The sequence below is a fragment of the Synchytrium microbalum genome (genome assembly GCF_006535985.1).
Source record: "Synchytrium microbalum strain JEL517 chromosome Unknown SmJEL517_scf0002, whole genome shotgun sequence".
Lineage (NCBI taxonomy): Eukaryota > Fungi > Chytridiomycota > Chytridiomycetes > Synchytriales > Synchytriaceae > Synchytrium > Synchytrium microbalum.
In genome coordinates, this window is record NW_022158351.1 from 372,699 (window position 1) to 383,480 (window position 10,782).

Consider the following 10,782-nt stretch of genomic DNA (forward strand, 5'->3'; position numbering starts at 1 on the left):
AAAGCAACTTCATTCTCAGTTGACTTTGCGTTCAGACACTGATTGCTTTGGATGTAATTCGTCGTGGCGTCGGAATTATTTGCCAAGTTGGTTCATATTGGTAGAGGACTTGTTCAGGATGCCTTGGAAGCTAAGCGCAAACAGCCAGAGCTTTTACAGTGCTCAAAAATAGTTTAATCCGGTCTTTTGAGCTTCACAGCACGCTGTAATGCGAGTCAAAGTCAACGTTTTGAACGATGAGCTGGCAGTGGATCAAAGGCACCATTTGACGTGTATGCAAGTCTTCATATATATGTTACAGCGATACAAACAAATCTACTTTCTGGATTTCCTGGACGTTGTTTTGCTCAATCCAGCAAACTTTCTCGATTCATTGCGACTCATAAGAGTACGATCCCTCGTTCCTTGACCACCTTCCCAATGGCCAGTCCCACGTATTCTAGTAACTGATTTCCCACATACACATTCATTCCCAACTCGTTGCTCACGAGAACAATATCCACAGACCATACGAGAACCAAACACCATTTCATGACCATCTGGATTTTGTTCCTCGTGGCATAAATCACATGGATATAGACGTCCACAACACGCAAATCTAAACCATCTAGATTTGAAAGGTACTACATCAATCAGCTGTTCGATTTCAGACCACCAGATAAAAAACCTTACCGATGCGAGTGCTTATAGTGGCTGCAGTTCCCAGTCTTTGGAAGCGGCTCACCAACAACCAAATTCACATCATCTTTAACCCTCTTCTTCTTCTTTTGAGGCAAAACACTCGATGCAGATGTCTTGCTCAACACAGCAGCCTGCAATTTCACAAACTTGACTTCATCAATCCCCAACGTCAGTTTTGAATGACATTGCTCACATGTATGTGTGACTAGCCCACCACGTGTCTGGTTTTTGAAGACTATAGTACTATCACATGTACCACATGTAGCGATATACGTTGATGTAAGCACATCGGATACGCCAATATCATGTAGATCTATATATCCGAGGTTTGATTCACCTGCAAAACAATACGTCGGCCTGAGTCTGCATCCTACATCAGACGAGCATCTATTACAAGTCCACCATACGTCTTGATTGAATTGTGTCGAGTTTATAGTTATTGGTATCTGGATGTGGCATTTATGGCAGGTGGTGAGGAGTTGTATTGTTGAGGTTCGTAGCAGGGCAATATTCGTTAATGTCGGTAATATAAATCGTATCTGAGTTCCTCTATGAGCTGTACCAGTGATTTGACCTTCTTCATTCGCAGTAGACTGCTCGCCAGTACCATCACCATCTTCAGTCTGTGAATCGGACGACGATTCAGATTGAGAATCACTAGATTCTGTGCCCTGACTGGCCACATTATCTATGTCAGTCGTCGTGGTCAAGCCATCATCAACCACATCAGCCTGCCTACTCTTATGATTGACAACGATCAGCTTGGGCGCTGGCTCTTCCCGTCCAATCAGCAATCTCTCTAAATTTACATCCAACCAATTCACGAGCTGCAGCAGTGTCAATCGATTTTTATCCTGCATGCTGGTACTGACTGATGCTTTGCGATTCCAGCCTAAGGATACGGCCTTGATGAGATGCTGGGGTATTATGGTCGAGTTTACGACCAGTGTTGCTGGTGTTATCGGGTAAGTACGTGGGATATTCAGCGCTAGATCAATGGATTCCAGATCGAATGGAAAATCGGGATCTGAAGGAGCCATAGAGAAAGTAAACCGTTCAGTGTCCGTTCTGCAAAATAAAAAAAACGTGTCAGTTAATGTCGTTTTGATCGTAAGGATGCGATCAAGCTAGCAAAGACAGAATAATGTCTCCATGTTTTGACAATATCATCAATTATTTAACGACATACATTCCCTTTGGAAACCTCTTTTGAAGCTGCACCATTTCCACATCTCGTATCAAAGCAGCCTTTTCAAGGGGAGTTTCAGCCGATTCTAGCTTTTGAGCCAGGCCTATATTAGTCGGTCTAGCTACAGGTGTTCTTGCGACTACTGGCCGTAAAGATCTAGCAGCTGGAACTGCTAATGTTGATGTTGATGGTGTTGCTGCCCCGTTGGGAGCTACTGTATTCGAGCTCGCTGCAACTACAGGTTCTGACACAGATACAGCTGAAGGATTTACAGACGATTGACTCTTGGTGGGAGCTTTTGGTAGTGGAAATGATTTGGGCTGACGAGCTTTGCTTTGGGTTGAAGGCTGCACATTTGCTGTGGCGTCAGGAACGGTAGAAGACGGATTCGGAAGTCTTTTCGTTATTGAAATCTTGATGCCTGAAGCTAACTGTTTCTCCTTGATTTCGGAAGCCATCCGTAGGATCTGATGCGATTTCTTGTAAAGGAGCGACGCGACAGCCAAGATGCAAACAGCTCAGAGATCAACCGTGCACGCGTTTTGCTACTTCTTCTATACTTATATGCAAGCTTTTATTTTACACCTTTGTCCAACAAACTACAGCTACATCTGCATTCACGTTACCAGCGAGTTTGATCGCATGCGTGGTTCAATCGTTCAGCATGCTGTGGATTGTGCAGTGCCGTACGACAGCTCCTCCCATACCAACAGTCGTTCCGATTCTGGTATCGAGCTGTTTGGTAAAATGTCAAGTTAGCATTGGCCGACAAGAGCCTTGCTTTCAATTCAGATCCTGAAAGCATGACGTACCAGGCAACTCAGCCTTTGGTGTTTCTTTGCGACACAAGAAAGCCATTTCAGCCAATATCTAGTGATTTAAAGCAAGACGTTCAGCCGTAGCAATTCAAAAGTAGAAAAGGCTTTGGGAAAACTCCTTGGACCGAACCGCTCACTTTACTAGCACATAATATACACGCATATGCATCTGGATCAACTTGCACAAGTGGTGGAATAGCCGATCCAGGCCTCTGAGGCACATAAACTTGCCCTGTACTAGCCAGCATTTCAATCTTCCACGTCTTGTCTCGTAACTTGTTGATGCCAGATTGATAGAACTGAGGAACATCCATGTTTTTAGCGCGAAGGTATTCTTGAAAGACCACGTTTTCAAAGATATTGTGGTTGAATGCTGCTCCGATATTCCTTAGATTGAATGACGAGATCTTGTTGAATGCTTCTGCTGCATCAGGTCTGAGTTCAAGTAAAAGGGTTTGAGCAAGAAACCCGACAAAAAAAGGAATGCCGAAAGCAATGATCACCTGCATCCACCAGGCATAAATCGACAGCAATAAGTCTCACAATATGAACACTTTGATTGCACTGCCCCAAGTGCTGCTTCATTTTGGATGGTTGGGATGAAACCTCCACAATGGAAGCAAAAGTCATGCTGGGTGTTCGGTGGACACGTGTAACCAAACTGATTATTAGGTGCTTCAAATCGACACCTGCTGTTCAGTCAAATTTAGTTTAAGATATTTGAATGAAGTTTCAAAATACAGATGTACTTGCATTTCATCAGCAGCAGAGTCTTCATCGGAATCATGTATTGATGCGTCATAATCATTGGAAAGCTATTATTTAGAAACAGGAATTAAAGACTGAAAGTCTTGAGAGTGACAACTTGAGAATTTTTTTTTGCAAAGAGTGGGATACCTTCATTTCTCCGTCTATCTTGTTCCGAGCCTTCATATCTTCCTGTTCTGCAGCAGGTCTAGCTTTTTCAGGATGTGCCTAAAGTGTCGTGACGTGTCAGTTTTGCGACCACACATAACAGACAATTCGGCGTACCTTGAGGAATGTGTCTGCTAAACTTGCGATAGTATGGTTCTTCTTTACGAGTTTACATTGAGCTAACAAGAGTACAAGTATATAAGACAATCAAAATGTCCTCCGTTTACGACAGGATCTTACTTCGACAATTTGGACATTCAGGCGCCATAGGTTTGCATTTATCAATCCACGCTGAGAAACAAGCCCCACAAAAATTATGCAAGCAAGGTACAGCACTGACAGCCTAGAAAGAAAAAGATGCACAGATCAAATCCATAGATCAAGTAAGTTACCACAGCCTTTTTTTCTTTCTTGCTTTACCCACCTGAAACAACAAGTCCTGACAAATCCCACACGTTAGAATCTCTTCTAATTCATCCTTCTCATCCTCAACCATCTGCTTTTGCTTCTTGATCTTCTCATCATTGCTACTCGAGGCCACCTTCTGAGTCAGACCATCGGAAAACACATCCTCGTCATCAGACTGATTGGCCATTAGAGCGGTGAATGGCCGTTTCAGTCCTGACGATGGTCCAGGAGATGAGGATGAATGTGTGAGGGTCGATATACGCTCCTTGTACAGTTTTACAGTATAGTCGGGCAGAGAAGGATCTACTTTCGACATGTAGATGGTGTCACCGTCACTGACGATACGAGATTGTAGCTTTTCGAGGCGTTCGTCGTTTAGGAATGTGCCGTTGGTGGACGAGTCTGTCAAGGTCACCCGTCCGTTGAAATCAAGATGGAGCCTGTTGGAAAATGAAGAGCACGAATAGTTTCAGTGTATGGAATGAATGTGATAATATTTGAAAAATCCTCGAATGCGACAGCGTTTGTATGCCTTGTGCAAAGGTTTGACCATGTCTCACCTAAAATGTTTGGCTGAAAGGGACAAGGAGCTGCCTATCTGACCAAACGAATCTAAAGTCGAAAGCAAATCAAAATAGAGTACGCAATACGGTATAAAAACCCACACGATTAAACTGTACTTGATGATCGTCCGAAATATAGCATCTGTTGCGATTTCAGTGGCACATCGGGGAAGGCTGCTGTTTGCTTTGACGAGGACAAGAGGCCCCAACAATTCTCATCTCGAGGCTTGTCATCTTGGCTACTCATTGTCACCTGTGGCTTTCAAAGTCGAGGCACTTGCTGGTTCTGTGTTGTTTCGACAATTTAAGGACGCAGCCACACACTTTATCGCTGAAAGACCTGCTACGAGCCGAGAGCAATCTGATTTCTTTTCGAACGCGTTCGTCGTAACCTTGCAACGCGCGAGAAATCGACAGATGCGATCGACTAAATAGTTTAAATTACAAGCGGCATACAATGGGGATGATATAAAAATGTTTCTACACTTATTCCAGAGGCGGCCTGTTAAGTTTTTCAGCTCCCTTATCTCTCATGACTTCGGGGAAAAGAGGAGATGCAGAAAAGGGAGGAAATTGTTAGCTTCCACACTATCACGGATTCGAAGCGCCCTTCTTCATTTAACACTTACTATGTTGTTTAAGTCCTTGTCCAAAGTTGTTGAAGCACACCACTGAATTCACCAGTGTTAGTACGACGACAGTTAACGATAGAGCAGCTATGAGCAACAAAAAGAGTTAGTACGGCCTGACAACGGATATCTGTGATTGAAAGTCTCTCCAATTCCATACCATAGAAAGTCAAATAGTATTTCGTATCTGCGTATTTCTCTGGTTGGGTATAAATCCTCACGACTTTAAATATGAAATAGGCTATAGCACAACACAGTCCAATCATGAATAATAACATAATCCATTTATCCTCTCTCCGTACCTGAATACAAGATTGCATGTTAGAAAAAAACAAAGGAGTATTCGCGATGCTGTGGGAAAGCAAGTCCCAGCAAAAACGAGTCTAAAGACCTGGAAATGGGGCTTCAGGTACGTACTCCATATACAGCCAGTGCTAGTATGGCAACCATAACAGGTAATGCAGCAATAGTCAAGGCAAATTCCGGATCATTGGTTCTAATAACAAGCACAAGAAATTGTAGACCAAATCCGAATACGAAAAATACGTCCAGTTTCAATAAGGTAATGAAGATTTGGTATGCTCGGTATAAATCTAACGGGTTGAAGAAGTGGGTCTAAGCCTACATTCGTGGATGCAAACATGAAATGGGATATCACGAGGTTTGTTTGAAAAGTTTCAGCACGAGCATGAAGCAGGGCTATGGTATGACAGAGATACTCCAATAATCTATCATGTACTTACTCCTCATCTTTGGATCAGCTCCAATCTTTTTGTAAATCTTCCAGCCAAACTCTAGATACAGCTTATACGACAGATACGCAAAAGCCGTGAAACCCAACCCCAGCACAACAGGTATAGCAACCAGCGCCCCCCTCAGAATCGACAAGTTTGAGTCCGAGATAGAACTAGCAGCGCCGACAATAGTCGGATTCCTCAACTGAGCATATTGGAAGATGGCATAACAAAAATCAGCAAGATTAAAAAGCACAAATCCAATCATTTGAATCGTGTTTTGATGCCATACAGCGTCCCAACATAGCACGATCTGGAAGATTTGAGCACATATGAATATGGTGAGGTAGACTGGGACACCTCGTTGTGGATTTGGGTTGTTTGGGTCGTATTGGAGAGTGAAATCAGTGGCGGGAACTATTATGGCAGCGACGATGGATTCTAGGACGATGACTATTACTGCTTCTAGTAACACGAGGGCTAGAGTTACGCGCCCATACTAGGAGTGTGAAATGCGTGTTAGATGAGTTTGATGTGTGCAGCGAGAATCTGATGCAATAGACTCTAGAAGCCTTGGAAGCTTGATTGTGTAGCTTCAATAGCATCGGAGTTATGCTGATCAAGTACCTTTGTGGCTGGTATCTATTGAGATTCGAGTTAAAAAACCTTGATCTGTTAAAGTGTGCGTTTGCTTCAAACTCACCATGCCCTGGGGATTGGCTTCTATTCAAGAGACTAGTACTCAATAACCAAGAGTTCTTGCCTCTTATAATATCCTGGCTATAGTCTCGACTCGCCTCCTACAAGTGGATCTTTGCTTCAAAAAGCGGCAGTGTCAATGTATGTCTGCAAAAGTGTGCTGAAAAGTGTGATGAAACTATGTAAAAGCTGCCGAAATCTCTTAACTACGAGCAAACGTGCAAGAACGCCCACTATTTCATTAGACGCTTTTAAGCTTAGATCACCAAAGTTTCAAAAAGCTCGAAAACCTCCGTTGCGGTGCAGGGCCCCTTCATGCAAAGAAACGTACCAATAACACCCTGGGGCACTAAGCAATTGGCTATAGAATATATGATTTCATTTTATCGCGGTAATCAATACACGAAACACCCAGACGAGACAAATAACCACCACCATCTCTACTCCTCTATAGCTTAGGCGGAAGTGTACTTGTACACACCAAAAGCGACAGCAATGACAACTGGAATCAACACATAGAGCATCCTATGAGGTGCAAGAAAAGAAAGGGACTGAGTTTATCAAATGCAATGTGACAGGTCAGATTTATCAAGGTCACATTACGTGTTGTCAGATCCCTTGTTCAATGAGGAGGAGGAAGCGTGAAGTGCATGAATGGAAGGCTTGATTGGTTTGTCCGCCTTTTCCTGTTGTTGATTGTGACGTGTGAGTATTTGTCAAAAGGCTTGGTCCACGTCTGAGATTGCACTCTTTTTTGCCCCTTCATATACAGCACAATCATTGCACATAGCCATGATGATGATTGACACTTACAGTGCTGTCCAAGTCCCCAACAAAGTAGCCTTCCATGAGCTTACGAGCATCGTCAGAGTGACCAATTTCTTCAAATGCTTCTGTAGCATCCACACCTACGATTATAGATACAACCGGTCAATCAACCTTATAATTGGATATCCTTGATAGTTCTTGTATCTGCTCTCTGTCCTTGTTCCCTATTACAACCATCTCTCCTTGTGCATCTCATGGACCACCAGAAAACATTGATGTGTTTCGTCTGGAGACATACCAGCCTGTTCTAATAGGACTTCTTCACCACCAGGATGCTAATATATAGGGAAATGATTAGTACAATACATGAATAAAAACCAATGCCAAGTGCTTCACTCATCCAAACTTTTGTTTTTCCCAAAACTCACTTCGTCAAGGAATTTAGTAATATTGTATACTTTTCGATGAACTACGACCCAGATATCATTGCGGGTGTTGTGGGTTCCAACATCGTTCCATGTGAAGGTCTTGGCCATTGCGATTGATTCTTTTCTATTGGTGGTATGTTTTAGTCGAAGTTTGGTGTGGATATTTAGAATTTTGCCCGACAGGAAGATTTGGAAGAGTGAGAGATAAGGCTAATTCTTGTAGACTTTTGGAAATGTCGCGAACGCATTGATAGTTCATAGAGCCGTTGGGCTGCCAGATGCAAATTTTCTGAACATGTCAGAACTCGCAATCTCAACAACACGTTTCCACCAACTTGAAGTTCAAGATCAGCCAAAACAGTTTCAATTCGTCTGCTCCGTTCTTCTGTTTGTTGATGCAACCGTAACCGTAACCGGGTCAAATGTCGAATAGAAATAATGTGCTGTCAATTTTGACCGTATTACGCTGCTGCATATTTTGCTTCATTACAAGAAAGTCAACATGCGCATTTGCCCATCCATAGCCACACAAGCAACATTCGAATTCCAATGACTAGCATCAGGGAAGTCCTCAATACCATCGACACCACGACCATTTATAATCTCAGCAATCTTTGAAGTTTTCTACCTTGTAATTGATTCCCTGTGTTGTGCCTGTTCGTTTAGAGAAAGCTTGTAGTCTGCGCGTGTTGTTTTCATGATTTGCTTCCTATGATACGATGATGGTGAGATAGAGGTGAGAAGATCAACGACCAAAAACTGATCATCAACGACCATATCCAAGCAGTCTGGTTAGACTCTACTTCAAACAAAAGTGTTGCTTACGCTCCAGACATCGTTTCCAACTGAATAGCACCACCCACACCTTTTGCAACCGAACAAAGTGACGGAGTCGTAGCAAATGTGTCCCTGAAAGCGTATCAAGCAGCTTCCGTTTTGAGCAGCGTGGGTAACAACACAGCTTTCCACCCTCTGGCCTCGCAATGGTTCCACAATTGAAACGATCAGGCACAAAGTGACAAAACCAAAACACCAACCATGAATCAAGAAATAATATACGGTCTTCATTTTGTGAGCATCCATACATCTTTACACCTTTTTCAATCTGTGGTTGTAATGACTATTTTGCCAGAATTCATATTGCTTTCCATATACCTATATTTCAGAAGAAGAGTGGTTGCTTTAGACAACCAAAAAAAGGAATCTCTTTCTTTGAATCCGCGTGAACTTGCTTGTGAGCCTCTGCAATACGAGTCCATGGAAACTCTGAATCAATAATCAGCTTCATTCTTCCATCCAATAGTCCAGGCATCACTTCTTCAACGAATTGATCACGTAACCTGATTTGGTAGGCTAGAGAGCGTGATCGTAGTGCTGATCCTTGGATCTAAAGCATAGAGATTTTGGTCTGATTTGCTTTTGCTCCAGTGCAAAGCGATTCTTTGCAAACAAGCTTACCCGTAATCGCTTCCATAAGAATGGTGCCAAGTTGACTGATTCTTTGGTTGCACCACCCTAACACACCAACCGCTATCAGCAAAAAAAACCATGTCGTACGTCCACCATAATGGCTTCATCATACCAAGAAAGCCAACATGCACATCCTTCCGTCTATCGCCATGCTAGCAACATTTGAATCCCAATAACTAGCACCAACGAAATCCACAATACAATCCACACCACGACCATTTGTGATTTCAGCAATCTTGTCCTTGAAGTTTTCAGTCTTGTAATTGATTCCATGTGTTGCCCCTAATGATTTACAGAATTCGAGCTTGTCTTCTGAGCCTGCTGTTATAATGATTCGGTTTCTAAATTGACGTTGAGACGAATGAGACAACAAAAACGCACGCGAAGGTCTTTCATCACAGCCTGCTAGACTCCACTTACGCTCCAGCCATCTTTGCCAACTGTATAGCAGCAACACCAACACCTGATGCTCTATAGACACCCAAAAAAAGGGACGATATTGGCCTCCGTACACGTTTCACCACAATCTCAAACAACCTCTTGCTCACCCAGCATGAATAAGTACATCCTCTCCACTTTGGATTTCACATACAAAATGAAGTGCCTTGTATGCAGTAAAGTGGGCTTCGGGGACTGCAGCAGCTTGAACGAAAGAGAGTTCTGGTGGGACTAGAATAGCAGCACGGTAATGTAGCAAGCAGTATTCCGCGTATGCTCCACCACCGACGAGTCCAAATACGTGATCGCCAACTCGGAATGACGTTGCTATTGCGAGATTGTTAGGTTTGTCTCAACAACAAAAAAACTGGCCCACAGATACAACATTTGGTGATCAGAGAGATCAAGATCACCAAGTACATCTTGATGTGCTTGACCCTTGCAAGATCGTGGTAGAGACATACCATTTTCACCGACCGCTTCCACAATTCCAGACAGTTCAAGTCCCATAATAGGAGAACTTCCAGCTGGAGCAGGGTACCCTAAGAGATTTCATATTTGACAATGATTTAGCAAACGAAGATACAAAAATCTGCAGATACTAGTGTCAAGATATAGTTCAACGCCATTGTCACACTTCAGACTCCATAGTCAGCATGGTCGTTGCATGTGCAAGACAATAGCCAGAGCCATCTCATCTTCATTTGATTCCTCTCAACAAGGTATAGATATCGGAAACAGCCCCAATTGTACACATACCTCCACGTCTTTGAAGTGTGTCAGCTCGATTCAGCGCAAAAGCCTTGACCTTGACCAGCAATGAATCTGGGCCAGGAACAGGCTTAGGAGCATCTCCTATGTACATATCATCTGCTTCTCCTTTGCCATTTTGGACCAACACAGCCTTCATAGTCGCCATTTTCACGTTTGTTGTTTGTTGTTGGGGTTGATAGACGAAAGCTTCCTGATGAGAATAGAAGCGGTGTACGTGTCAAGAATGGAAAATACAATGAACCTGTTTAAATATTGAAAGATCACGTTA

The 10,782-nt window shown here is 43.0% G+C and overlaps 5 protein-coding genes across 5 annotated transcripts; all 5 read right to left on the reverse strand.

Moving 5' to 3' along the window:
* Nucleotides 1–315: 315 nt before the first annotated feature.
* SmJEL517_g00532 (uncharacterized protein) lies at nucleotides 316–2,328 on the reverse strand (the record flags this gene model as incomplete). Its single annotated transcript, XM_031166461.1, has 3 exons — nucleotides 316–607; nucleotides 673–1,749; nucleotides 1,871–2,328. 3 exons carry the CDS (start codon nucleotides 2,326–2,328, stop codon nucleotides 316–318), a joined length of 1,827 nt encoding a protein of 608 aa, XP_031027616.1.
* A 201-nt stretch (nucleotides 2,329–2,529) lies between these two features.
* On the reverse strand, nucleotides 2,530–4,821 carry SmJEL517_g00533 (uncharacterized protein; the record flags this gene model as incomplete). Its single annotated transcript, XM_031166462.1, has 10 exons — nucleotides 2,530–2,594; nucleotides 2,683–2,740; nucleotides 2,826–3,123; nucleotides 3,430–3,503; nucleotides 3,586–3,663; nucleotides 3,721–3,782; nucleotides 3,844–3,946; nucleotides 4,028–4,451; nucleotides 4,572–4,623; nucleotides 4,692–4,821. The coding sequence occupies 10 exons, from the start codon at nucleotides 4,819–4,821 to the stop codon at nucleotides 2,530–2,532; spliced, it is 1,344 nt and encodes a 447-aa protein (XP_031027615.1).
* Nucleotides 4,822–5,060: 239 nt separating this feature from the next.
* SmJEL517_g00534 (uncharacterized protein) lies at nucleotides 5,061–6,643 on the reverse strand (the record flags this gene model as incomplete). The annotated part of the gene is made up of 7 exons (XM_031166463.1): nucleotides 5,061–5,110; nucleotides 5,204–5,290; nucleotides 5,364–5,505; nucleotides 5,621–5,796; nucleotides 5,947–6,436; nucleotides 6,565–6,579; nucleotides 6,641–6,643. 7 exons carry the CDS (start codon nucleotides 6,641–6,643, stop codon nucleotides 5,061–5,063), a joined length of 963 nt encoding a protein of 320 aa, XP_031027622.1.
* Nucleotides 6,644–7,091: 448 nt separating this feature from the next.
* SmJEL517_g00535 (uncharacterized protein) lies at nucleotides 7,092–7,940 on the reverse strand (the record flags this gene model as incomplete). The annotated part of the gene is made up of 5 exons (XM_031166464.1): nucleotides 7,092–7,161; nucleotides 7,240–7,322; nucleotides 7,450–7,544; nucleotides 7,703–7,739; nucleotides 7,833–7,940. 5 exons carry the CDS (start codon nucleotides 7,938–7,940, stop codon nucleotides 7,092–7,094), a joined length of 393 nt encoding a protein of 130 aa, XP_031027621.1.
* Nucleotides 7,941–8,921: 981 nt separating this feature from the next.
* On the reverse strand, nucleotides 8,922–10,659 carry SmJEL517_g00536 (uncharacterized protein; the record flags this gene model as incomplete). Its single annotated transcript, XM_031166465.1, has 8 exons — nucleotides 8,922–8,987; nucleotides 9,061–9,219; nucleotides 9,291–9,347; nucleotides 9,415–9,643; nucleotides 9,723–9,773; nucleotides 9,851–10,067; nucleotides 10,205–10,282; nucleotides 10,500–10,659. The coding sequence occupies 8 exons, from the start codon at nucleotides 10,657–10,659 to the stop codon at nucleotides 8,922–8,924; spliced, it is 1,017 nt and encodes a 338-aa protein (XP_031027620.1).
* Between the last annotated feature and the right edge of the window lie 123 nt (nucleotides 10,660–10,782).